This window comes from Aethalodelphis obliquidens, unplaced genomic scaffold, assembly GCF_003676395.1.
Source record: "Aethalodelphis obliquidens isolate GAN/ISIS:26980383/991018 unplaced genomic scaffold, ASM367639v1 scaffold20, whole genome shotgun sequence".
NCBI classification, from domain to species: domain Eukaryota; kingdom Metazoa; phylum Chordata; class Mammalia; order Artiodactyla; family Delphinidae; genus Aethalodelphis; species Aethalodelphis obliquidens.
The window spans coordinates 27,638,860-27,665,985 of record NW_020837964.1 but is presented as its reverse complement, the minus strand read 5'-3'; the positions used below and the strand labels follow the sequence as shown (position 1 = coordinate 27,665,985).

General features: G+C 51.5%; 2 protein-coding genes across 4 annotated transcripts in view; both read left to right on the top strand.

Annotated features, from left to right (window-relative positions):
- The window catches only part of NLRC5 (NLR family CARD domain containing 5), a 59,353-nt gene extending 50,344 nt beyond the window's left edge, over window positions 1–9,009 (top strand). For all 3 annotated transcript variants that reach the window (XM_027119846.1, XM_027119845.1, XM_027119844.1), the window contains 10 exons: window positions 1,531–1,614; window positions 3,256–3,339; window positions 3,627–3,710; window positions 3,845–3,922; window positions 4,631–4,714; window positions 4,803–4,874; window positions 5,183–5,266; window positions 6,441–6,524; window positions 6,890–6,973; window positions 7,939–9,009. In XM_027119846.1, coding sequence (XP_026975647.1) covers window positions 1,531–1,614; window positions 3,256–3,339; window positions 3,627–3,710; window positions 3,845–3,922; window positions 4,631–4,714; window positions 4,803–4,874; window positions 5,183–5,266; window positions 6,441–6,524; window positions 6,890–6,973; window positions 7,939–8,050 — 850 coding nt within the window. In that variant the 3' untranslated portion in view covers window positions 8,051–9,009. The remainder of the gene's footprint in view (window positions 1–1,530; window positions 1,615–3,255; window positions 3,340–3,626; window positions 3,711–3,844; window positions 3,923–4,630; window positions 4,715–4,802; window positions 4,875–5,182; window positions 5,267–6,440; window positions 6,525–6,889; window positions 6,974–7,938) is intronic.
- A 7,211-nt stretch (window positions 9,010–16,220) lies between these two features.
- CPNE2 (copine 2) overlaps window positions 16,221–27,126 on the top strand; it is a 51,845-nt gene continuing 40,939 nt past the window's right edge. The window contains exon 1 of the mRNA XM_027119847.1: window positions 16,221–16,325. The gene's annotated coding sequence lies outside the window, so the exon portion shown is untranslated. The remainder of the gene's footprint in view (window positions 16,326–27,126) is intronic.

Below are 27,126 nucleotides of genomic sequence, written 5' to 3'. Positions count from 1 at the left end.
ATCTTCCCGGACCAGGGCACGAACCCGCGTCCCCTGCATCGACAGGCGGACTCTCAACCACTGCGCCACCAGGGAAGCCCTGGACACACTTTTGAATACAGTTTAAAAGCAGCTCTCTGACTTTTTGCCCCTTAACAATGAATGAAATTCTACCACTTCGTCCCTCTTTGCATATCCTGGCAGGGGTCAGGGGGTGGTATTAGGGAGACCTTTGACCAGAGGGTCCACTGTCTTCCCACTGAGATGTTTCTTTGGCTTCCCCCCATGTGCCTGCACCTCTGCTCAGCCTCCCTTTCTTCTGGAAGCTTTTATTTGGGGTGGAGTTGGAGGCCCAATGAGGTCATCCATTGGCTCATTCATGCATTTAACATATATGTGTGTTCACCTGGGCACCCAGGCCAGAGCCAGGAGCTGGAAGTGCTTCAGAGAACAGGACATGCGGGATCTTAGTTCCCTGACCAGGGATCGAACCCATGCCCCCCGCATTGGGAGCACAGAGTCCTAACCACTGGACCGCCAGGGAAGTCCCAATGATTCCTTTCTGTCTGAAGGAAAGGGATGGATCTTCACTCCCCAGAGGCCTCTTCCAGTTTCAGATCCGTCGTTTCTGAGTGTCTCCTCTCCAACAAGCAGCTCCCCTCAGATCCAGCCAACTTTTCCCACCTGTCCCTCTGGGTGAAATGGTTAGGGGTGTAGGTGCTAGTTAACAGCCACACCACCTGGGTTCAACTCCTGGCACAGTAACCAACTGTCCCAGTTGAGCTGGGACAGAAAGTCCCGCATCCTGGAAATCTCCTCAGTTCTGGGCAAACCAGGACAGTTGTCACCTCTGGGTTGTACCTCAGGGTGTGAGCTTAGGCAAGGTACTCAACCTCTCTCTGTCTTCTTCCTCATCTTAACTCTGGGGATAATAGCTGGACCTACCCCCTCAGTGACTGTGAGGATTAAATGAGATCACACACATGAAGCACTCAGAACAGAGCCTGGCACAGAATTCACACTCTACAAGTATTGGCTGCTATTATTATCATTACTGTTATTATTATTATTCCTCTCTCCTGCCCAAGGTGGGGCCATAAGGAGCATGGTCCATGGGTAACACATGGTTGGGCCCAGGAATGGGAATCCTACAGCCTTGGGTTCTGTTCCTGATGCTGCCACTTTCTGTGTGTGACTGCTGGGCCTCAGTGTGCCTCATCTGTAAAATGGGGATAACTATAACATATCATCTCTAAATGGCCCTTAGCATGTGCTTGGTATGTGGTCGCTATGATGACTGATCAGTAGTCTGGGTCTAGTGTGATTCAGAATACAGAACTGCTGCCTGGATGGCTGTAATCATTCTTACAGAGAAAACAGCATTTGGATTTCCCAGTGCAGTTTTGTTTGTACCGTTTTGGGGTTTTTTTTTACACTGTGTGGATGTAAGTGGCTGTCTTGGAGATCACTGGGCATTGCTGAGCGCTCAAGGTCTGCGTCAGGGACCCAAGCCCAGTATGCCAAGTCCTCCTGTGGCCTCCTCTCCTCCAGCCTCAGCCACCTCCCGCTGGGCGCCTCTACCCTGGCTGCACTCACTCAAGGACTAAGCCACATGACCCTCCTGCAGAGCCTCCGGTGAGTAACCAAGTGACCCCATAGGAGTGAGTGGGAGGAGGGACTTCCAAGTTCTGCTGGGACCACCCATCTAGGGAAACACGGGGGCACCTCCCTGAGAACCCTCTGTGGCTCCTGTCCTCGGCACCTTCCTATAACCCTCCCAGGTCGGTGTCACAGCTCTTGCCTTTTCCTGCCACCAGCTTCCTCTGCGCTACACAAGTGACCTGAAGGAGCTGAGCCCAAGTCCTAGGACAACCCTTCACGTGCACAAATTCATCCTCTGTTCTTGTTCATGTTTCTGATTCACGGTTGTGGGTTGCCTAGATTCTGCATTTCAAGCTCCCAGGTGATGCCAGTTCTGGGGGCCACAGACCACACTTTGAGTAGCGATGGTCCAGCCTCAGAGCTGATGACCTTGATATTCTGCCCTTGTGCCCCTGGCCACTTTGAGAAACAAATAGCACACGTTCTTTTCATGTGATTTTTCAAAATATGAAATATTGTGACTCTAAACAAACCCAAGCAATGACACAAAGCATTGTTTTGTTTTTATCCAAGTCCCCGCCCCCCACTCTGGCAGGGTAGAGCATGTAGGAGATGAGCTCAGAGAGTTTGGGGGACCAGCTCATTTCACCCCAAATTAATTTACCGAAAGGCAGTTCCCTAAAAATTAATTTGCAAAACGTAAGGCAACAAAACAAACAACCCTCAGACTAATACCTCTGCATCAGCTGTTCTGTTTCGTTTGTCTCTTCCCCCCCATTCACAGAGGCAGGGTGTGGTCAAGTGCAGAAAAGACCATAAATAGACTGGGTTTAAGGAAAAGCCCACTATTTTTATAGATTAGAACAGGATGAGTTGTGAGAGACACATGAAACTGACATTCAGCCGGGCTGGCCTGAAGATCCCTGACATAGGGGCAGAGGCAAAGCCTGGCCGAACCAAAAAAATGTGGCCACTGCTCCAGGCCAATGGCTCTGGCCTTTCATTTCCACCTTGCCTGTGAGGCCCTGGGGGTCTTTGGCCCATCACCTCCTCCCTGGGCCTCCGAATTCTCCTCTGGGTATTAGGTACAGTCTGCCCACCTTGCCCATCCCCCTCCCCCAGACGTTTTGTGACTGACATATGAGTTCCTGGAAGTGTAAAGGCTTTGCAAACCGTGGAGTTCTTAGCACTGCACTTGCAAATGCCTTTACTCCTGACTAAGGCTTCTTGGCCCTGCTTCTCCAGTCTGAGAGCTGCCACCAGCTTAGAGGAGCTAGGGTGAGTTGCCTGTCCCTCCCCCAGACCCAAGACAGCTTTGGCAGGGGAAGGTGACAGAAGCAAGGGGCTCCTGGAGGACACTCTTCACTTCCTAGTGTCGTCACCTTCACCCACTTATATACTGCATCACCCCAGACCCAGAACCTCGGGAAACCCAAAGACAGGATATGAGAGTGTTGATTGCAGCAAGAAGGATTCAGGTCAGACACCAGGGAGAACATCCTAAACAGAAGACAAGAGTTTGGAGTCCTCACCCAACATAGGGCGAGAGGACTTTATCACTGTGGCTGAGGCCTTTCTCTAGACGTTGGCCTCCTCTTCTGGGATGAGGACACACACAAGATGAGATGGGTGGCAGGCTGATGGTTGCAATTCCCCTGCTGTTCTCTCCCCAAGCTTGAGCCACAACCAGATTGGAGACACCGGTGCCCAGAACTTAGCTGCTGTCTTGCCGGGACTGCCTGAGCTCAGGAAGCTAGAGTGAGTGGCCAGCCCTCCTGACGGGTCCTCAGCAGCTACACCACGGTCCAGGGAGACTCTGGCTCCCCCCCGCCAACCTCAGTGTCCAGGCCCTGGGGCTGGTTACCTCCTGGAACTGTTGATCTGGGGACCTTGAGCCAGCCCAGCCCCTACTCTTCCCTGGGCCTCTCCATCCCATCAGGCTGGGACAGCGTGTGGCGAGAATGCTGTCTCTTAGGGCCCTAGCAGATGTGGTGGGGTTGGCGGGGGACGGGGGAGTCAAGGGTCTGACGTCTGCCCCTCCTCAGCCTCTCAGCGAATGGCATCGGCCCGGCAGGGGGAGCGCGGTTGGCGGAGTGTCTCCTGCTTTGCAGGCACCTAGAGGAGCTGATGTGAGTGTCTGCCCGGGTGGGCTGCCCTCTGTGTCCCCACAGGCCACCTGGCCCTTGGGTCCCCCAGTGGGCACAGGGCAGGGGTATGGAGCAGGCCAGCCTGGTGCTCAATTTCATCCCCTCTCCTCTTCCAGGCTCGGCTACAACGCCCTGGGAGACCCCACAGCCCTGGGGCTGGCCAGGGGCCTGCCCCGGCACCTGAGGGTCCTGCAGTGAGTGGCCCCCTGCCCGCGGTGTGTGCAGGGTTAGAGGGAGGGGTTCCCCAAGGAGCACTAGGGGACCGAGACTCCCATCGGCTGAGCTGCCCTGCCTTAGGGGAAACCGTGGCGTGTGCTAGGGCTGGCTGCCCCTCCCCCACCTGCTTCTCCCCTGCCTCTGGAGCCTGGGGCAGGGAGATCAGGAGACCCAGCCTCGTCCTGGCTCTGCCACCAGCCCCCTGTGGGCCCTTGGCCAAGCCCCTGCCCCTTCTGAGTCTCAGTTTCCTCATAGCTCAGCGTACCCTGTGAGCCAGTCTCCGAGGGGGAGTGAGGAAGTGTCAGCAAAGGGCTATGCAGGAGAAAAGCGACCTGCCACTTTACAGTTTATGTCCATGGTCTCATCTGAGCCCTGTGAGGCCGGGATTTCTACTTGCTCCATTTTCCAGGCAAGGGAACTAAAGCCCGGAGAGGTGTGGAAAGCTTACCCTATGAATACATCAAGGAGCCAGGCCTCGAACTTGGGATCTCAGACCCCAAAGCCAGGGCCCTTGATACCCACCCAGGTCCTATGTTGGGGGGGAGAGGGGTTAGGGTGGCAGTTACCCAGAGACTGTCAAAGGTCTGGCAGTGCAGCCTGAGACAAGGCTCAGGGTGGGGGGATCTAGCCCCCCCAGTTCCCATACCTGGTCCCCCAGGCTCCCCTCACCCCTTCCCTTTCCTCAGCCTGACATCCAGCCGTCTTGGCCCAGAGGGAGCACTGAGCCTGGGCCAGGCCCTGGATGGATGCCCACACATGGAAGAGATCAGGTGAGTAGAGGCCGCGGAGCCTGGGCAGGGGGCCAGGCCCAGGGGGTGGTCTGGTGTTCCTCTCACAGGTGTCTCCCCTGCCCTGCAGCTTGGCAGAGAACAACCTGGCCGGAGGGGTCCCACATTTCCGTCTGGGGCTCCCACTGCTCCGGCAGATCGAGTAAGTAGCCTCCTCTGACTACCCGGGGAGCTGGGGTGCTGTAGGGGGCAGTCCTTCTCTGGCTGAGCCTGATACCTGGAAAGGCTTTTGAAGTGACAGAGGCCTCAGGTATGGGGGGAGCCTGGAACTAAAAAAAGAGGGGGCACTTTCCTAAGACTCCCAGCCTGCCCCAGATGCTGACCACTCTGCTTCCTCCTGCTGTGATTGCAGGGTGGGGAGAGGGCCACTAGGCTGAGGGTGCCCCTGACTCAGATACCTCCCTCCCATCCCCTTCTCCCTCCCATCCCCTTCTCCGTCTCCATCTCCAGCCTGGTGTCGTGTGAGATTGACAACCAGACTGCCAAGCCCCTCACTGCCAGCTTCATCCTCTGCCCGGCCCTGGAAGAAATCATGTGAGTGCCTGGGAGAGCCCTGAGCTGGGCAAAGTGGGCACCTGGGGGCCTGGTTCCTTCCTCCCTGGAGGTCTTCCCATCTTGTACAGGGAAGGTCATTCCTTCTCCAAGCTCCTCTCGAGGAAGTTCTAACACGTGAGCTGCGAGTGTTGTTTGTCTAAGCCATTCACCCTTTCCTGCCCATTTCCACATCTGTGGAGGGTGAGAGGGGCAGTGGACCAGATGGAGATGGTTAGGACCATTTCCCCATTGTCCCTTTGGGAAGCATCTGGATAGACTACCTCACTGGGTTTATGGAGCGAACCAGCTGTTGGTAGTGACTGAAAGCAGCAGGCCCCCCGACCTGCCCACTGGCCAGGCCCACCTCCCTCTTGGCCATCAGAGGTGCTCAGACCTTGGGGCCTGGCAGTACTGCCTCAGGGATAAACTAGATTGCCAGGACTAGCCTGGGACCCTGAGCATGATGGAAGAAAATGGGATTTCCTTAAGTCCAGGACACAAGGGATTACAAGATTTTAGGTTTGCATCCTGAAGATTTTAATTCTTCTCATTACTTTACACCAAAGAGAAAGTCTCAGATCAGGGCTAACTCACCAAACACTGGTGATTATCCCTTTTTAGCCAGCAGGGGGCAGACCACAGGGTTAGCGCCTTAGGAAGGACGCAGGTTCCAGCCAGAAGTTAATACCATTGTTTGCACTGTATTTATCCTTGTAACTACCTTCTACTTAGGGTCCTTAACACAAGTCTTTCATTGATAGCAGTGATAAATGTTTCCTAAGATCAGTTTCTTAAAGTGAAAAAAAAAGAGGGGACAGAGGACTGATTTGAAGAAAAATATGAAACAAATAATACAGGCGGTACGTGGATGTAGCAAAGTCAGGATGGAGGCGTACGCACGGTGGAAGTTTGGATCATGATGTTTCCACAGACCTCGTGTTCTGAACTCTCAGGACAGCCAGCTCCTAAGCTGTCTGGGTTCTGAGGGATGACCGGCTCGGGAATGGGGTGGGGAGGTAGGAAGGAGCCTCCCGTGCCTTGTAAAGCCTTCAGGGAGGGCCCGCAGGACCCCGTGGCGCTCCCCCATCCCCGTGGCCCCCAGCCCTCCCCACCTGCCCCCTGTCTCTACCCTCACTGCTCTCCTGCCACTGACATTGGCACCCCTACCCTGCAGGCTGTCCTGGAATCTGCTCGGGGATGAGGCAGCTGCTGAACTGGCCCGGGTCCTGCCGCAGATGGGCCGGCTGAAGAGAATGGAGTATGAGGGGCACATCCGGGGAAGCCAGAAGGGGGTGGGGAGGACCAGAGGGGGACCCGTGTCCTGGGGAAAGCCAAGAGTCCACTGGGTCAGGCCCCTAACTCCCAGGAAGCCCTCCTGGATTTGCTCACTCCGGTGCACTCCAAGCCCCTGTCAAGCTTAGCTCTCCCTGGGTCCCAGCCTTCCGCCTTCCCGCTGCACTGCTGAATGTTGAGTTCTCTAAGCACATGTGTGGGGAGCCTCTGTTCCCCCCGCCCAACTTGGCACAGGGAAGGGACACAGGGAATCACCCCTCCGGCCGCCTCCTCCCCATCTCACCATCTCACGTCAGTCTCTTTCCCCTTCCTCCGCCATCCGTCGGGAAGCCTGGAGAAGAATCGGATCACAGCTTATGGAGCCTGGCTTCTGGCTGAAGGGCTGGCGCAGGGGTCTGGCATCCAAGTCATTCGGTAACAGGACTTGCAGGGGCAGGGATGGTTGGGGCTGGGGTGAGCACACCAACCTCTACAATGTAAAGGCACCTCCTATAGGAGAAGGCAGGACCTGGGTCGGGAATTATCCAAAGAGACTTGGACCGCACCCTCAGGGATTTGGCAGCAAGCCGGCCTGGATCAAATCCCAGCGCTGCCAGTTGCCGATTGCGTGACTTTGCATCAGTAACTCAAGCTCTCTGAACCTCAGTTTCCTCCTTTGTAAAATGGAGGTAGTGATAGTATCTACCTCAGAGAGGTGCTCTGCAGAGTAAATGATTATATAAAGCACTGAGCGCAATGCCGGGCATATAGTAAGCACTTAAAATGGTAGCTGTCATCAGGACCACCACATCCAGTTGTATAGGTGGTGCACTGAACATCAGGGTATTGCATCTAAGGGACACCACTCACATAGTAGACGTGTTAGGTTTCTAGTAGTAGTGAAGCGCCTCGCTCTATAAAACAATATATTATGACAATTTCAGACGATGGAAGTAAAGTGTCCTAAAGAAGGGGAGCTTTTTCCTTATTTGTCCAATGTGTCATATGAGCATGGCCTGGGGAAGAAGCTAGCTCCCGGGGAAGAAGATTGAGTGGAGGGGACTTCCCTGGCGATCCAGTGGTTAAGACTCCACGCTTCCTCTGCAGGGGGCATGGGTTCAATCCCCAATCAGGGAACTAAGATCCCATATGCCGTGCGTTGTAGCCAAAAAAAAAAAAAAAGATTGAGTGGAAGAAGTCCGGGTGGGCATGGGGGATACCATCTCCCTAAGGTAGCCATGTTGGCCTAATACCTGCTGCTGCCTACCAGGTAACTCTGGAAACAGCTCTTAGCCTTTGGGGCCTTGGTTTCCCCATCTGTAGGTTGGGCAGAGGGCAGAGACAAGACAATAAGTGAGCAGCTCCCAGTGCTGAGAAGAGTCTGTCTCTGTGCCCCACAGCCTCTGGAATAACCCCATCCCCCCGGACATGGCCCAGCGTCTGCAGAGCCAGGAGCCCAGGCTGGACTTCGCTTTCTTCGACAACCAGCCACAGGTCCCTCACGGCACTTGATGGCCCCTTGAGACTTTTCAAATGCAGCCGAGTGATGCCAACTTCCACCCACCGGGATAGAGGACTCAGGAAAAGAGCCTCAGCTGGCTGTCCCTGTACCCTGCCCCACGAGGGGGAGACAGGTTTTTCCTGCAACAGTCTTCGGGGAGGACTTTTTTGGCAACAAAGGACCTAGTATAGCCAATAGACTACCCTACATCCCAAGGGACATGCATGACCAGCCAGAAACATGTAACACAATGAGCATGTCATGGTGTGATGCGTGACACAGAAGGTCACACGTGACAGCATTCCATGTGACATTGCATGAAACCTGCAGTGTGGCCTGTGGGTTAATGTCATGGGTCTTAGCACTACATGTAATATATAAGACATGACAAATGTCCATGCCATGTGGCTGGACAGATGCCCTCAGGCAGGTCCAAGATCTAATTTATTACTTTTTTAAACCAAGTGTGTATTTATAAATTGCATTTCCAGAGCAGCTAAGCCAGAAAATGTCTTCCGCCCAGAATGGGATGGGGAGAGCATCCAATCACTGACCAGCCCAGTGGCCCGAGGGCCAAGGCCGTGGGCCAAGCCAGGGGTTTAGCCATGAGGCTTCCAGATGAGTATCCTCCTGCCTCAAGCCTCAGTTTTCCCATCTGTGAATTGGATCACCCACTCTCCCTTAGTTTCCAGGGACTTTAGGCCCAGGTCCAGGTAGAGCCAACCTGACCTTGGACAGGCCCAGTCCGTGCTGTGTAAGGGACAAAGCTATGCCCTAAGGGTGCAGGGGGTGGGGACTGCCAAAATATTCAGGTGAGGCCACTGGATCAAGCCACTACCTCAGCAGAATCTGAGTGAGCTCCCAGGGGCTGCATGTGTTACACAGTGTTCTCATTACTTCCAAGAGGGCCAAAGGGTGGCCCTGCTACACTGTAAGCCAGGTTTGACCAATAAATGTGGGTGATCTTCCAGCCTCTAGCCTGAGTCTGATGTGTCCCACCACCTCACCAAAGTCAGAAGTGGTTCACCCCCTGCCCTGGGGACTGGAGAGCAGGGCAGACTACAGAGAGAAATGCTGAGAGGAACACTGGCCTGGGAGTCAGGAGGCATGGGGTCAAGTCCAGACTCTGTCTCTATATGTGGTCATGTGATGGTAGGCAAGTGACGACCTCTCTCCAGAGCTCACCTGCACCATGAGGGGATTGTAGAAGCTCATGGTGTTAGAAACAGTCTTTGTTTGGCTTGCATTATATTTACACTCTTTTCTGATTTAACTGTCAGTATTTTAAATTGGGAACTTTGACCCCAAATTCAGATTTTCAGCTTCTCGTAGGTGCTAGTCCAGCATTCCCACTCAAGAGTAATCTGCTGGGGACGTACGACTGTGTCCTTTAGATGTGGCGCACATCCGTCAGTTTGCCGCAGTCCCCACCACTCCCCAGTGTATCCCCTCTCACTATTGCTGCTTGCCTGGTCCTTGTGAGAGCCTGGGAACTCCTGGCTAAAGGATTTCCACAGGCAGGTGGTACATCAAGAACATGGCTTTGCAAGTCAGACGGGCACGGAATGGAATGTGACTTGACCCCTTGCTGCCTGTCCTCAAGGCCAGGAACTGTTTCTGTACATGTTAGTAACACCCCTGGCCCCCAGGACTTTCAGAGGGGGCAGGGAAGCAAAGTGTACAAAGTCCCTAGTATGAAGAAGTAGGTACTGGTTACATGCTCGTTCTCTTCCCTTTTAGGGCTGAATGTCGTATGAAGTGAAGAGGTGTTTGAAATGGCAGGAGAACAGCACTGCCTCTCCATCACCTACCTGTGGGTTGAACAAGTCCATATCTGGGGAGCCTTCCTCCAGAGCTGCACTCCACTGTAAAAAGTGGAGCAGGGAGGGTGCAGTTACTACTGAGCACCACTGGAGGGCAGGCTGGCCCACTGGCGAGTCCTGAGATAACTTCACCACTGTACCCAGAATGAAGTTAGGAAGTGATGCTAGAGGCTGTTCCCACCTGGCTTGGGAACCTGGGATGTCCCAGCCGGCTTGTGGCTCACCTGGATGGCTTGGCCTTGACCTTTGCCACCCTCCATTTTGTCCTCGATCCCGCACCAAGCATGAGGAGAAAGTCCTCCAGCCAAGTGCCAAATACCCACACCCCACACAGGGACACTCTTTATCGGGCCAGGATCAGGGCACACCTGGCATCAAGTGGGGCCATCAGCCTGGTCCTGGGGGAGGGGATGGGCAGGTAGAGGATCCAAGAAGTTTACCTGGAAACCTTGAGTCCCAATTCAGTCTTTCCCGTCTGGGAAAGGATGCCAAGGCCATCAGGGTGCACCTTCACGCCAAGGAGGGTTGTACTGCTTCCTCCCCTTGCCTAAGACTGGAGTATGAATTCCACAAAGCCTGAGGAGCCTTTGACCGGGAAGGTCACAGATGAGGAAGGAACAGAGCACCGACCAGAAGCTCCAGCCCAGGTGAACCGCACACCACGCAGAGCCCAGAGCTCAGAGACACTTCATTTGCTGCTTACTTGTTTTCCTTTTCCCTTCTTCTTTCCCCTTTAGCTCTGCCCAAGTTCTAAACGCCAAGAAACTTGCAGCAGCTGTCCTGAAATACACCACAGTACTGTCAGCACCGCAGAGCCGCCTGGGTCCAAGTCAGGTGCGGTCACCATGCTCATTTCATTAAGAAACTTCCTCTCCTGCCACCTACTTGTTTGGAGGCCTGGACTATTTTTCTACCCCATGCTGATGAGGTCTCCCTGCCCCTTTCCTCCCCAGAGTAAGCTCAGTTTAAACAGATCTATGAAAACAGATAAAATTCGAAGAAAAGTAAGGCTCTGGGCCAGTAAGCAGTGTAATCAAAATGGCGCTCCCTGTTTCTACACGTGAGTCTTCCCGCTAAGAAGGTAATCGGGCTGGTAAGTTCCCATGTCTAACTGCCAGGCTGGGATCAGCTCATTTTGCTGCTTTGTCACTTGGCCTCCACCCTATGGTTTTACAGATTGAATATCCACCTTTCTGATGGGAGTCACAGAATCTTCCTTCCCACCCGCTCCGGTCTCAAATCCTCCCAAATTGCCCCATGTGTCCTTCCCCTAAACATACACGTGTCTGAAATCCACTGTCCAGGCCAGTACCTCTCAAACTGAAAAATCATAGTTACAGACACTGCAACATGCATTGAATCATCTGTGGATCTCGTTAATTTGCAAATTCTGATTCAGCGGGTCTGGGACAGAGCCTGGGATTCTGCATTTCTAAGAAGCCCCCAAGTAATGCTGCTGGCCCACACTTAGTGAAAGTGCAGACCGGTGAGTAGATCTCAATCCTGACTGCACATTAGAATCACCTGGGGAGCTTTTAAAGCTGCCTTTCTAAGACTAGAGTGGTATTTAGAAAGCTCTGCAGGTGGTTCTGACGTGCAGCCAGCATTGGAGACCCACTAGTCTGGAGTATGCTGCCCCTCAGAGAGGCGAGGTAACCCTTTGCACCTACCTTATTTTTTGTCCTGGTAGATCCTGGTGACCCTCCTTTCTCAGATGAGGACACCGAGACCCAGAGATTTTTCCTAACTTGCCCAAAGGTAAGCTAGTAAGTATAGTAAGTGAAAACTAGTAAGGGGTAGCACCAGGAATTGAACCTGGGTCTTCACAACCTTTTTTTTAAAACTTTTTTTCTTTCCAGTTTTATTGAGATATAATTGACATACAGCACGGTATAAGTTTAAGGTGTGTGATATGACTTGATTTACATATATTGTGAAATGATTACTATGATAAGTTTATTAACATCCATCATGTCCTATAAGATACAAATAAAAGAAAAAAAAGTTTTTTTCTTGAGAACTCTTAGGATCTACTCTCTCAACAACTTTCAAATTTTGTGACTCTTAATCCCACAGGTGCTGCCCCAGTTTCCTCATCTGTATAGTGAGGGCACAAGCAAAATGAGTCAGAGCACAAGGACCTACTTTCTCCAGCTGCAAAGATGACCTTATGCTTCATCTCTACACACCCTCAGGTGGGATCTGAATCCTCTGTCTCCTGCCTCACCTGGTTACAGTTCTGTAGGGCTTCACCCTCTGGGACCTCCTCTAGACCCATAGCCACAACCTCAATAACAATGTCCTCCATTTTACGAATGAGGCCCAGAGAGAAACAAGATTTGCCCAAGATTCCACAGCAAGTATTCAGTGGAGCTCAGATTCCAACTCTGGAACACTAAGGGAGGGAGGACGTTGGGGTGATCCTGGCTGGGGACTTAACTGGTCTGTGGGTCTGTATGTTCAAAGAGAAGGGTCCCCAGGAAGGCGAGAGGGCCATATGACCTTCCTGACCTTGCCTCTGGCCCCCAGCCCCTCCCTTCCCTGGCCAAGGCCAGGCCTGAGGGCGGTGGCCCCAGCCAGAGCTCTGTATGCCCTCTGGACACATCCGGAACTTCCGAGAAAAGACCTTGCAGTGGCTGGTTTGGTACAGATCCTCCCAGGATTGGGCCCAGGGACAGCTGGTCTTCCTCCCAACCCCCAGCCACGCCAGTACAGCACCCCACCACCCCAGTGTGTCTCGAAGCCCCCCAGAGCTGGAGTCCTCCCTCCCCTTCAGCCCTTGGAATCCACGCCTTATTGCTCATCCCACACAAGCCCCAGCCCTGCCCTGGCTGCCCAGAAATCAACCTTTGCCCTGAGGAGGAGGTGACAGAAGAGGAACTTTTGCAAGAGAACAGAGGCCAACTGGGGTCCCCAGGTTGAGTGTCTTAAGCCGGAAGTATCAGTCTCCTGGGCTGTGCCCATAGGCCCCGCACATGCATAGTATAGTGCAAGACTGGGGCTGATGGAGGTGTCTGGGGCTGACTGGAGGGCCTGGGGAGGTGGAGGGAGGCATGGGCATCCTGACCCTGGAAGGGGATATCCCTGCATTAGAGTGACCACAACCCTGGATCTTAAAAGTAGCAATAATGACATGCTAGCCCTGGGGTCTAGGCATGCCTGGTACCAGGCTAGACACCAGATACTAAATCCATCCTTACATTTTACACAGGAGGAAACTGAAGCCCAGAGCATTGAGTGATGTCACCCAGGCAGTAACTGGACAGGCTGAGATTCAAAGCCGGGGCCATGACTCTAGGCCTGAGATGTAGGAGTGCGGTGAGCCACACCCACCTCTCTCCGTGAGATCCCGGAGGGGATGTCTCCACCGCTGATGCGTCTCCACATCAACCCCCTTTGTGGGCAGATGGTATTTTCCAAAGATGGCCACTGTAACCTCTCCCTGCCCACGTGCTCTTCCTACAAATGACAATGACACTCCTCTCACCTAGGGGCGGGGTCTGTGGAGAGAGCCAGTGACTACGGCAGAAGTGACATTATATGAATTCCAAAGTCCAGTAAAAGATAATGAGGCTTCCACCTGGTTCCCTTGGGATACTCATTCTTGGAACCCAGCCACCATGCTGCCAGGAAGCCCAGGCCACATGGAACGTCACGGGTAGGTGTTCCAACTGAGGTCCCAGCTGACAGCCAGCATCAATTTCCAGACAAATGTGTGTGAAAGCCTTCTAGGTAACTCCAGGCCCTGTCATGGTCTGACTGCAACTGTTTGAGAAATCCTGAACAAGAACTGCCCTAGCTGAGCCCAGAGGCCCCCCAGAGCCATGAGAGATGATAATGCTTGGGGTGATTTGAGATGTAGCATAGATAACTGGGACACCCTCCATCCTCTCCCAGCTCACATACACCTGAGTCCAGCCAGGGCCTGCTACGCAGGTGGTGCTCTTTCAAGTCACTAATTCACAAGCCATATGCGCATGTGTGCACGTACCCTACTATCAGCCTATTTAGGGAAATTGAGGCCTCCCAATCGTGCACAGAGAAGTCTCTATCAGGGCAAGGAAAGACTTCAGCATTTTGTAGTAACAGCCTTGTATTGTGTGTGGATTAAAGACAGACTGCAGAATCAACCCACGATGGACACTTGGCCTTAAACAACTGACCTCTGGGCTCTCCTGAGCCCTGACATTTTTTAAAAAAGCTTTATTGAGATATAATTCGCATACTACAGCCTTCACCTCTTTAAAGTATACAATCAATGGTTTTATCTACAGTTGTGTAACTATCACTATAATTTTAAAACATTTAAAATCATTGCTTTCTTTCTCTATGGCTCTGTCTAGTCTGGACATGTCATATGCATGGAACCATACAATATGTGGTCTTTTGTGACTGGCTTCTTTCACTTAACACAATGTTCTCAAAGCTCATCCATGTTGTATATACATCATGCCTTTCTGCGGCTGAATAATATTCTGTTGTATGGAGAGACCATATTTTGTTTATCCTTCATCAGTTGATGGACCTTTGGGTTGTTTCCACTTTTTGGCTATTCTGAATCATGTTGCAATGAACATTCATGTACAAGTTTTTGTATGGATGTATGTTTTCATTTCCCTTTCCTAGGAGTGGAATTGCTGTGACCTGTGGCCTTTGTACTCCGCCCGTGGCCAGGGATCAGGTATCTTCCCCCCCCACCCCCCACCCCGCTCAGCAGGCCCAACTACCTCATCCTTCAGGTCTCCGAGAGGAAGCCTCGCTGACTCCTCTGGCTGAGTTGGGTCTTCTGAACAACCCTGCCTCAAACCTTTGCACTTTTCATACAGTAATATGATTGCCTGGGCCGTGGTCTTGCCCCCAAGAGGTGAGCAGCGTGAGGGGAGGCACTCTTTGCTTGGGTTCACCACTGTCCATCCCAGTGCCTGGCTCTCCTGCTCTGGAGCCAGGAGAGGAGAGGGATTCTGGGGGCCAGATCAATCAGAAAAGGCTTCCTGGAGGAAGAGGGGCTACAGCTGCGTCTAAGAACACCTCTAGATTGGTTTGCCCCACAGCTGGGCTGAGGGCTTTGAGGACTTTGGTTGGAAGCAAGATGAGAGTTTGGAGAAAAGAAGGATGGATGGAGGTCGGGGTGGGGGTGGGGGGGAGGCAGGCAGGGAACAAAGCCCAGAGCCCTGGGGCTGTTTAGCAGCCGCCCTCTAAGGCTGCAAAGTGCCTGTGACTCAGACGTGGAGGGAGGTTCGCAGGATGCAGCGTGAGTCTCCCAGTTAACCCTCACCTGCCTAGAATGGAAAACCCACAACCCAAGTGTTCTGCGTTAACTCCCAGATTCCCAGTCTGTGAGCCCCGGGGCCAAGGGCTGTGGACGTGGTCTTGAGATCCCCGAGCCAGCTCTGTCCCCCACAATCTGGTTAAATGAGGCTCCTTTGTCTGAGGCACTGGATAGGGGAGAGGGGCGGGGGGAGCGAGCACATAAATACTGCCGAGTGGCCTGCAGCACGAGCGCCCAGCGACAGACGAATTTCTTAAGAATTGGTGCCTCTTCTAGGGAAAAGAAGGCCACCGCCGAAGGGCGGACTCGGTGCGCTAAGGTCTCAAGGACCCGCTAGACGCCCTCCCGCTGACTAGCCCCAGGCACTGTTCGAACTGTTTATCTTATCGTCTCTGTCAGAGAAATAACGCTTGTGTCATCTTCCCAGTCCCTGGCGGTAACAAGAAAACGCCGAGCTCTTTTACTATCGGAAAAAAAAAAAAAAAAAGAAGAAAACACAGCGATCCTAGTGCTGCCCGATACAGCCCAGAACCAAACCCCGTGGTATATCCCCCGAGGGCGCAGCGTTGAGCCGAACAGTCCTTGGGGTCGAGGCTGCAGAGGGCGCCCTAGGGCCTGGCAGGTCCGGGCCGACCCCACCCCTCGGATCCCGCGTCGGCAGCCCTGAGCGCACAGTGCGGGCAACTCGGAGGTGCCAGCGGCTCGGGCGAGGCCAGCCTGGGGCGAGTGCGAACCAGCTGCGTTCCGATCCGCGGAATCCTAGCCTGGAACGTTCAGATCCTCGGATCCCGGCCTCGAACATTCGGGGCCCCGAGGCACTGACAACCCGGTGTGCCTGGGCGCGCCAGCCGCGGGCGGCGGGCGGGCAGGATATCGTCCCCGCTCCGCCCGTGGGAGCGCTCGCCCCTCCAGGAAGCGCCCGCCTCGCCTCCCACTTCCCGCCCCACGCCCGCCCCCGCCCTCGGCCGAGGGAGGAGCCCGAGCAGCAGCCGCCGCCACTACCCGCCCGGCCGGGGAGGAGGACTGGTCCTCGAGCAGCTGCGGGCGCACGCGAGCTGGCCATGGCTGCGGGGGCAGCGCCCTGAGCCTGTCCCGCGCCCGCGGGCCCAGCCGAGCAGGGGAGCTCCCGGGGATGCCCCGGTGGCCCGGAGTGCGGGGAGCGGCAGCCGCGCGGTGAGGGTAGCGGGACCCGAGGTGAGTGGGGCCCCAAAGGGGCGGGCGGGGCGCCCTGGCGGGAGGGCTCAAGTTCGGCCTTGGGGCTCGGCTTCTGGTGCCAGTGGCGGCTTGTAAGGAAGCTGGGTTCCGCTTCGGGGGACTGCGGAACCCCAAGCCCCCTCCCTCCACCCGCGCTCACCCGGACCCCGGCGTTTGGGTGACTGAATTCCGACCCGGCCACGCGGGGGCGCTCCGTCTTCGCCCCGACCGCGGGGGAACAGAGGGCAGGGTGCCGAGAGGACGGTGGCGCCGCCCGGGGTCCGAGCCCAGCGGTTTAGGGACCCTCCTACCTTCCCGGAGGCGCCTGGGGGCGTCAGGAAGGTGGAGCCCCGCCACCATCGCAGCTACGGAAGTGCTGAGTTCGGGCTGGCTCCGGGCAGGCGCGGGGCCCGCTCCTCGCCCCCCGTGCCCTACTCCCAGCCCCCCAACCCCCCTCCGTCCCCGGCCCCAGAGAACTGCTAGAGAGTCAGCTCCCTGCGGGGGAAGGGGGAGCAAAGAGAGGGAGTGGAACTGGGCAGCTTCCCAGAAGTCGGAGTGTGTTTGCAAACTAGTTTTTTCTCAAACGGTATCTGGCACCTGTGTGTTTTGGGTGGGGGCGGGGAGGGGGAAGCATGGCGAGAGAGAGAGAGAGAGCAAGGCCCTTTCTTCCTTCCCGTTCCTCGTTACCCCGCAGAGCTGCTTCTCTGAAAAATAGAGGGGTCTTACTTTCCTCTTCCCATGTCATCCCCCAGCCTTGTTGGACAAGCCGCTTTGGGGAAGGGGCTGTGGTTTGCCCAAGGTGACAGGTGGCACTGGAACCCAGGGCTCTGTTAGCCAGGTGGAAGTTCTTCTTACTATCTGGGACTCCCCCAGCCCTGTTACGTACTGGGTGAAGTGACAAGGGCAAAGGATCTGGGAGAATTAGCTGAGTGGCCCTTTGTTTCTGTCTGCCCTTAGTGTTTGCTCCCCTAGGGGTGTGGGCTGTCACTGAGGGATGGGGGGCTGTTTCTGTTTCTTGGAGCACCCACAGCTTCAGTAACTGGGGAGAGGAGCCAAGCTGTAACCTTCGGCAGCTGCACAGCCCTAATGGAGAGCTTGGGAGACCTGGGTCTGAACGCCTACCCAGCAGTGGGCCCCTGGCCTAGACCTTCCTCCCCTCCGAGCCCAGGTCCTCATCTGTAAAATGGGCTCATTGTCCAGGGCCTGTGCATATGGAGGCTGGGTGCAAACATAAAAAGTGGTTTTATTGCAGTTCCTCTGGTATGGAGCCCAGTGAGCGCTGGGACTGTCCCAGGCATGTGACATAGCTGGCTGGAGTGGGAGGGGTCACCCAGGCAGTTTTCTCCATGGAAAGAACTGTGGGCTAAGAATGTGGACACTTGAGTTCTCCTGGCCCTCTGCCGTGTCCTGTTTGGGTGCCTTGTCACTCCTAGGGCTTAAGGGCGTTTCCATTGGTAAAATGAAGCAAAATTTGACACAATCCAGTTTACAGGACTGCTGGGAGACTGGAACCTGGGCCAGGGGGCAGGTGTTCTGCAAAGTTGGGTGCACTGGTGGTCATGGGACCTCCCTCCCAGAGGCCACAAGAATTAAAAATCCAGGGACGTAAGAAGAGGGTCGGAGCTAGAGCCTCAGTTTCTGTACCTGTAAAGTAGTAAGAGCAATACTCTGTACATCTTTATAATCTTTTAGGGTAGTTGTGTAGTTCTTTAAAGGTAGTTGTGAGGATTAAATTAGACAACAAAGGGCTTGTGCACCAGCGCTGTGACTGGTGCCCGATAAGCGCTCAATTAATGTTAACCATCGTTATCATTATTCATGAGAATATTAGTAAGCCTGATGTGGGTCACTGATTTAGGATTCCTTCTGGGATTTCCTCAGGCAAGCTCGCTTCTCTCTCTCCCACTTCCTTCCTGGAGAGAGGAGCCTCAGAATCCAAATGTTGGACTTCTGGGCTGTTCCGGGGCAGGCAGGGTCCTGAACAGGAAGGTGCCACTAGGCTGAAGAGAACACCATGGGGGATGGTAGATCCAGTGGGGTGGTCCCATTTCCCCCACCTTGGGCTGACCTCGCAGGGCTCTAAGGGGTGATGGAAAACAGAAGAGCATTCTCTAGGAATTCCCGCAGGAGCAAGGTTGCCAGGCAAGGTCCCCTACTGTGAAGCCCTCAGCCAGGGCCGGGGTCCCATCTGCCTGATGCTCTCCTCTCCTCTAACCCTTGCAGGGGCTGCTGAGTCAGGGCAGTCACTTCAGGAATCCATCTCCCTCCAGCTGGGAGAATATGGCCTCAGAGAGGGGGCAGGATTCCTCCCCTCCTGCCAGGTCCCCTGCAGGACACAGGGTGGGCTCCTTGGAAGCCAGGAGGCCAGGTCACCGTAGGGTCTTGGCAGGCAGCAACTGGAGAAGATGATCATGCCCCACCCATGCTGTCCAGAAATAGGGTATGGGGTCCCAAGGGGATTCATGGCTTCCTGAGGTCCTACAGGGCCTGAGGAATGAGCGGGGGTCCGAGGCACCTCCTGGCTCCTAGCCAGGTGTCCTCTCCCTTCCTTGGGCCACCTGGCCTCTGCTCTGTGGTGGCGTCAAGAGGGCTGTTGCTGGCCCATGTCCTGGAGTGTTTCTCCACTAGCCCTGTCCACACGTGCCTCCAGAGCCTGAGATGAAACTAGACTAGACGCTGATCCCTCGCTCGCTATCACATCACCTTGCTTAATTTTTCTCAAGGCATTAGCCGCTCTCTCCCATCATCTGATTCATTCAAGTATGTGTCAGTTTGTTCTCTGCCCTCCTCCCCAGGGGGTCAGCTCCAGGAATGGCAAGGGCATCCTGTGTCCATCTTGTTCAGGGCTCTTCCCTGCACTGACTGGCTTAATGGCTGAGTCCGCCCCTCCTTGTAGCCTCCTGTTGAATGGGTCTGTGATGTTGGGTGATGGAGCCTAGAAGAGTCATGAGCTCACCCTTTGGGGTTTCCGGAGGAATCTCTGTCTCACCATACTGAGTGCTGGGGCACTGTCAGAGGGCAACGATGGAGGAGGGGCAAGTGCTGGCCTGGGGGAAGGGAAAGTCGTGAGTCTGGGAGAAGGTGGGATTCTCCCAGCACTGAAGCTCTGGGGGAGGTGGTCATGGTGGCTGCTGACCTGGTTGGGGTGTCACCTGCTGCCGTTGCCTGCAGGACCAGAGGTCTGGGGTGTGCCGGGGAGAGTTACCCATCCCCCAGGTGACCTGAGCCAAGTCTCTTAACCTCTTGGACCTCGGTTTCTTCATCTAGAAAATGGGGAGCTTTAGACCAGAAGCTAGCTGTTCCCTTGCTTTCTTCATGTGGCTCTTTTTTTTTTTAATTTATTTATTTTTATTTATTTATTTTTGGCTGAGTTGGGTCTTCGTTGCTGAGCACGGGCTTTCTCTAGTTGCGGTGAGCGGTGGCTAGTCTTTGTTGCGGTGCGCGGGCTTCTCATTGCCGTGGCTTCTCTTGTTGCGGAGCACGGGCTCTAGGCACGTGGGCTTCAGTAGTTGTGACACATGGACTCAGTAGTTGTGGCTCACGGGCTCTAGAGCGCAGGCTCAGTAGTTGTGGTGCACAGGCTTAGTTGCTCCGCGGCATGTGGGATCTTCCCAGACCAGGGCTCGAACCCATGTCCCCTGTAGTGGCAGGTGGATTCTTAACCGCTGCGCCACCAGGGAAGCCCCTTTCATGTGGTTCTTAAGGCAGCTGTGAAAGGGGTTATAAACCAAAGAGGGCTTTGCCCAGTTGGCGTGATACCTCTTCCACCTGTGGCTTCGGGTCCCTGCCTTCCAGAAAGGTTTCCCTCACCATGCAACCATCTATTCGTCACTGAACGAATGTGTTTTGTTTTGTTTTGTTTTAATAGTGTAATATATCAAGGGTTTATTTACTATTTTAGGTAGAGCCACAGATTTGTTTATTCATAGGCTTAAAATTTTTTACTTTATATTAGAGTATAGTTGATTTACAGTTTGTGTTAGTTTCAGGTGTATAGCAAAATGATTCAGTTATACATATACAAATATCCATTCTATTTTTTAAAATAAATTTATTTATCTTATTTATTATTGGCTGTGTTGGGTCTTTGTTGCCGTGCGCAGGCTTTCTCTAGTTGCGGCGAGCGGGGGCTGCTCTGTTGCGGTGCGCGTGCTTCTCATTGCGGTGGCTTCTCTTGTTGCGGAGCGCGGGCTCTAGGCACGTGGGCTTCAGTAGTTGTGGCACGTGGGCTCAGTAGTTGTGGCTCACAGGCTCTAGAGCGCAGGTTCAGTAGTTGTGGCGCATGGGCTTAGTTGCTCCGCGACATGTGGGATCTTCCCGGACCAGAACTCGAACCTGTGTCCCCTGCATTAGCAGGTGGATCCTTAACCACTGCTCCACCAGGGAAGTCCCATGTATCCATTCTTTCTCAGATTCCTTTCTCATATAGAAAAGAATCTGAGAAAGATTATTACCGAATATTGAGTTCCCTGTGCTATACAGTAGGTCCTTGTTGATTATCTGTTTTATATATAGTAGTATATATATAACCATAAGTTTGGTAACCATAAGTTTGATTTCAAAGTCTCTTTCTGTTTTGTGAATAAGTGAGTCTGTTTCTGTTTTGTAAATAAGTTAATTTGTATCATTTTTTTATATTCCACATATAAGTGATATCATATAATACTTGTCTTTCTCTGACTTCATTTAGTATGATAATCTCTAGGTCCATCCATGTTGCTGCAAATGGCATTATTTCATTCCTTTTTATGGCTCAGTAATATTCCATTGTATATATGTACCACATCTTCTTAATCCATTCCTCTGTTGATGGACATTTAAGTTGCTTCCATGTCTTGGCTGTTGTAAATAGTGCTGCAATTAACACTGAGGTGCATGTATCTTTTCAAAGTTTTCTCTGGTTATGTGCCCAGGAGTGGGATTTGTGGATCATATGGGCTCTAGAGCACAAGCTCAGTAGTTGTGGCACATGGGCAGCTTAGTTGCTCTGCAGCATGTGGGATCTCCCTGGACCAGGGCTTAAACCCCTGTCCCCTGCATTGGTAGGAGGATTCTAAACCACTGCACCACCAGGGAAGCCCAGCACCACTTATTGAAGAGACTGTCTTTTCCCCATTATGTATTCTTGCCTCCTTTGTTGTAGATTAATTGACCGTAGCTGCGTGGGTTTATTTCTGGGCTTTCCATCCAGTTCCATTGATCTATAAGTCTGTCTTTGTGCCAGTAACATACTGTTGTGGTTTTTTTTTTAATATTTATTTATTTATTTGGCTGCGCCGGGTCTTAGTTGTGTCACACGGGATCTTTTAGTCGTGGCATGCAGGATCTTTAGTTGCGGCGTGCGGGATCTTTTTAGATGTGGCATGAGGGATCTTTTAGTTGTGGCATGTGAACTCTTAGTTGCAGCATGTGGGATCTTGTTCCCTGACCGGGGAGCGAACCCAGGCCCCCTGCACTGGGAGCATGGAGTCTTAGCCACTGGACCACCAGGGAAGTCCCGGTAATATACTGTTTTGCTTACTGTAGCTTTATGGTATAGTCTGAAGTCAGGGAGCCTGGTTGCTCCAGCGCCATTTTTCTTAAGATTGCTTTGGCTATTCGGGGTCTTGCGTGTTTCCATAGAAAATTTAAGATTTTTTGTTCTAGATCTACGAAAAATGCCATTGGTAATTTGATAGGGATTATATTCAATCTGTAGATTACCTTGGGCAGTATAGTCATTTTGATAATATTGATTCTTCCAATCCAAGAACATGGTATATATCTTTCCATCTGTTTGTGTCATCTTTGATTTTTTTCATCAGCATCTTATGGTTTTTGGAGTACAGGTCTTTTGCCTCCTTAGGTAGGTTTATTCCTAGGTATTTTATTCTTTGACACGATGGTAAATGGGATTGTTTCCTTAATTTCTCTTTCTGATCTTTCATTGTTAGTGTATAGAAATGCAACAGATTTCTGTGTATTAATTTTGTATCCTGCAACTTTACTGAATTCACTGACAAGCTCTAGTAGTTTTCTGGTAGCTTCTTTAGGATTTTCTATGTATAGTATCGTGTCATCTGCAAACAGTGACAGTTTTACTTCTTCTTTTCCAATTTGGATTCCTTTTCTTTCTGTTTCTTCTCTGATTACCGTGGCTAGGACTTCCAATACTATGTTCAGTAAAAGTGGTGAGAGTGGAATCCTTGTCCTGTTCCTGATCGTAGAGGAAATGCTTTCAGCTTTTCATCGTTGAGTATGATGTTAGCTGTGAGTTTGTCATACATGGCCTTTATTATGTTGAAGTATGTTCTCTCTATGCCCAGTTTCTGGAGAGTTTTTATTTTTTATCATAAACGGGTGTTGAATTTTGTCAAAAGCTTATTCTGCATCTATTGAGATGATCATATGATTTTTATTCTTCAGTTTGTTAATGTGGTGTACCACACTGATCGATTTGCAGATATTGAAAAATCCTTGCATCCCAGAGATAAATCCCACTTGATCATGGTGTATGGACCTTTTAATGTATTGTTGGATTTGGTTCGCTAGTACTTTGTTGAGGATTTTTGTGTCTATCTTCTTCATCAGTGATATTGGCCTGTAATTTTCTTTTTTTGTGGTATCTTTGTCTGATTTTGGTATTAGGGTTGTAGCGGCCTCACAGAATGAGTTTGGGAGTGTTCCTTCCTCTGCAATTTTTTGAAATAGTTTCAGAAGGATAGGTGTTAACTCTTTGCTAAATGTTTGATAGAATTTGCCTGTGAAGCCATCTGGCCCTGGACTTTTGTTTGTTGGGAGTTTTTAAATCACTTTTTCAATTTAAGTACCTGTGATTGGTCTGTTCATATTTTCTTTCTTCCTGGTTCAGTTTTGTACCTTTCTAAGAATTTGTCCATTTCTTCTAAGCTGTCCATTTTATTGGCATATAGTTGCTTGTAGTAGTCTCTTACGATCCTTTGTATTTCTTTGGCATCCATTGTAACTTCTCCTTTTTCATTTCTAATTTTATTGATTTGAGCCCTCTCCCTTTTTATTCTTAATGAGTCTGGCTAAAGGTTTTTCAATTTTGTTTATCTTTTCAAAGAACCAGCTTTTAGTTTCGCTGATCTTTTCTATTGTTTTCTTCATTTCTATTTCATTTATTTCTGCTCTGATCTTTGTGATTTCTTTCCTTCCAACTTTGGGTGTTGCTTGTTCTTCTTTCTCTAGTTGCTTTAGGTGTAAGTTTAGGTTGGTTATTTGGGATTTTTCTTGTTTCCTGAGATAAGATTGTATTGCTATAAAATTCCCTCTTAGAACTGCTTTTGCTGAGTCCCATAGGTTTTGTATCATTGTGTTTTTGTTTTCATTTGTCTCTAGCTATTTTTTAATTTCCTCTTTGATTTCTTCAGTGATCCATTGGTTGTTTAGTAGCATATTGTTTAGCCTTCATGTGTCTGTGTTTTTTACAGTTTTTTTCTTATAATTGATTTTATTTTAATTAATTATTTTATTTTATTTTTGGCTGCATTGGGTCTTCATTGCTGAGCAGTGGCTACTCTTTGTTGTCATGTGCAGGCTTCTCACTGCGGTGGCTTCTCTTGTTGCGGAGCATGGGCTCTAGGTGTGCGGGCTTCAGTAGTTGTGGCTCGCGGGCTCTAGAGTGCAGGCTCAGTAGTTGTGGCACACAGGCTTAGTTGCTCCACGGCATGTGGGATCTTCCCGGACCAGGGCACGAACCCGCGTCCCCTGCATTGGCAGGCGGACTCTCAACCACTGCGCCACCAGGGAAGCCCTACCATGAGGTTTTGATATAGCTGTCTGTGTATATAGAAGATTATTTTAAGTTGCTGGTCTCTTAATTTCAAATGCATTTCCAGTATCCTGCATTTGTATTCTCCTCTTCTCATGATGGCTGGTTTTGATATCATATTTGTGTGTGGATGATTTCGTGCCTTTGCTCTATGTTTACCTTTTCCAGTGAGCTTTCCCATTCATAATTTCCTTGTTGCTAGTTGTGGGCTTCTCTTTTCTGCCTAGACTTGTTGTAAAGCCGGTTTGGTGGTGCTGAATTCTCTTAGCTTTTGCTTGTCTCTAAAGCTTTTGATTTCTCCATCGAATCTGAATGAGAGACTTGTTGGGTAGAGCCTTGCTTGGTTGTAGGTTTTTCCCTTTCATCACTTTAAATATATCATGCCACTCCGTTCTGGCCTACAGAGGAAAGTCAGCCGATAACCTTATGGGGATTCCCTTGTGTGTTATTTGTTGCTTTTCCCTTGTTGTTTTTAATATTTTCTCTTTGTCTTTCGTTTTCGTCAGCTTGATTAATGTGTGTCTCGGCATGCTCCTCCTTGGGTTTATCCTGTATGGTGTACTCTGCACATCCCAGACGTGGTGACTGTTTCCTTTCCCATGTGAGGGATGTTTTCAGCTATTACCTCTTCACATATTTTCTCAAGCTGTTTCTCTCTCTCTTCTTCTGCGAACCCTATAATGCGAATGTTGGTGCTTTTAATGTTGTCCCAGAGGTCTCTTAAACTGTCCTCATTTCTTTTCATTCTTTTTTCTTTATTCTGTTCCACAGAAGTGATTTCAACCATTCTGTCTTCCAGCTCACTTATCCATTCTTCTGCCTTATTTATTCTGCTGTTGATTCCTGCTAGTGTTGTTGTTGTTGTTTAATCTATTTATTTATTTATTGGCTGCATTGGGTCTTCATTGCTGCGTGTGGGCTTTCTCTAGTTGAGGTGAGTGGGGGCTACTCTTTGTTGTGGTGCGTGGGCTTCTCACTGCAGTGGCTTCTCTTGTTGTGGAGCGTGGGCTCTAGGGTGCAGTCTCAGTAGCTGTGGCACACAGGCTTAGTTGCTCCGTGGCATGTGGGATCTTCCCGGACCAGGGCTCAAACCCGCGTCCCCTGCACTGGCAGGCAGATTCTTAACCACTGTGCCACCAGGGAAGCCCCCTGCTAGTGTATTTTTAATTTCAGTTATTGTATTGTTCATCTCTGTTTGTTTTTCTTGAAATTTTCTAGCTCCTTATTAAACATTTCTTATATCTTCTTGGTCTGTGCCTCCATTCTTTTTCCACGATCTTGGATATCTTCACTGTCATTACTCTGAATTCTTTTTCAGGTAGGTTGCCTATCTCCACTTCACAGACTTGTTCTTCTGGGTTTCTATCTTGCTCTTTCATCTGGAACATATTCCTCTGCCATCTCATTTTGTCTAACTTTCTGTGTTTGCAGTCCCACAGGCTGCAGGGTTATAGTTCCTCTTGCTTCTGGTGTCTGCCCCCATCTCGTTGTGGCTGCTTCTTTGTCTTTGGAAGTACAATATCTTTTGGTAGGTTCCAGTCCTTTTTTGTCAGTGGTGGTTCAGCAGCTGGTTGTGATTTTGGTGTTTTCAGGAGAGAAGGTGAGCTCAGGTCCTCCTACTCCACCATCTTGTCTGGGCAGGCTCCTCAGCAAATGTTTTTTGAACAGCTCCTCGTATGGACTGTGCCGAAGCTGGGGTACAACTACAGAGCTCTGAATGGAGTTGGGGGGATACAGTGAGGCAAGCAAATGACAAAGAGACAGGAAAACTTAAGATGGTGGAAAATGCCATAAAGAGAATGAAGCAGGGTGAAGTGATTGAGATTGGCGGGATGGGGGGTGGGGACATCAGGGAGACTTCTGGAGGAGGAGGTGTGACACTTAGGCTGAGATGTTAATCTGTGGCATGACATTCATGGCTGTATCCCAGCAGGAACTAGGATACTTCCTGGATATGCTCCATGGATATTTTTGAATGAATGAAGGAGGGAGGAGTGCCCAAAGCAGAGGAGGGAGCACGTACAAGGGCCCTGAGGTGGGAACATGCTCAGTGTATTCCAAGAGCCCTTTCTCTCCACTACGCAGCTCTGTGTCTCCTTTGGTGGCTCTTGTCTCGTCAGGAACTAGGGGCATCTGGCCTCCTTCTGTGCTCTGGCTGTCCCTGCCCCATGACACAGGAGAGTGCATGCTCAGCTCCCAGCAGATGATGCTATCCAACCTCTCCCTCCTTTGGGCCCCCAACAATCTTTCCGAGTCTGAGGGCTGTGCTGGGCAAGAGCACGGTGGACCCCATCTCATTTCAAGCTCTGGTTTGCCACTGACTAGCTAAGTGACCTTGGGCAGTGTATTAGTTTCCAAGGGCTGCTGTGAAGCCACCACAAACTGGGTGGCTTCAAACTACAGAAATGTATTCTCTCACAGTTCTGGAGGCTAGAAGTCCAAATTCAAGCTGTTGGCAGGGCCACGCTCCCTCTAAAGTTTCTAGGGGAGGGTGCCTTCTTGCCTCATCCAGCTCCTGGTAGCTGCAGGCATCCCTTGCCTTGTGGTGACGTCACTCCAGTCTCTGCCTCCTTCCCATGGCTGCCTTCCCTCTGTGCCCTTAAGGACACCAGTCATGTGGGAATAAGGGCCCACCGTACTCCAGCATGTCCTCATCTTAACTCTTTACATCTGCAGCTACCTGTTTCCAAATATGATCACATGCTGATCTTAGGGGTTAGGATTTTAACACCTCTTCTGGGGGACACAGTTCAACCTCTAATAGGCAGGTTACATAACCTCTTTGTGCCTCAGTTCTCTGTTCTATGAAATGGGGTGGTAATAATAGGGCTCCTCTGCTGGGGTTGCAGGATAGCCTACACAGAATGGTGGGAACCTCTGGACAGGGCCAGGCACACAGGAAGCACACAGTCAATGCTGTTATTTCCATCTTATCAGTGAAGGTTTCCTGGGAGCAGCTGGCAATGTCCTTGGCCAGGAGGACTTACTGAGGAGGGCCTGGGGCTGGGCTGTGGGCCTCTTGCCTGG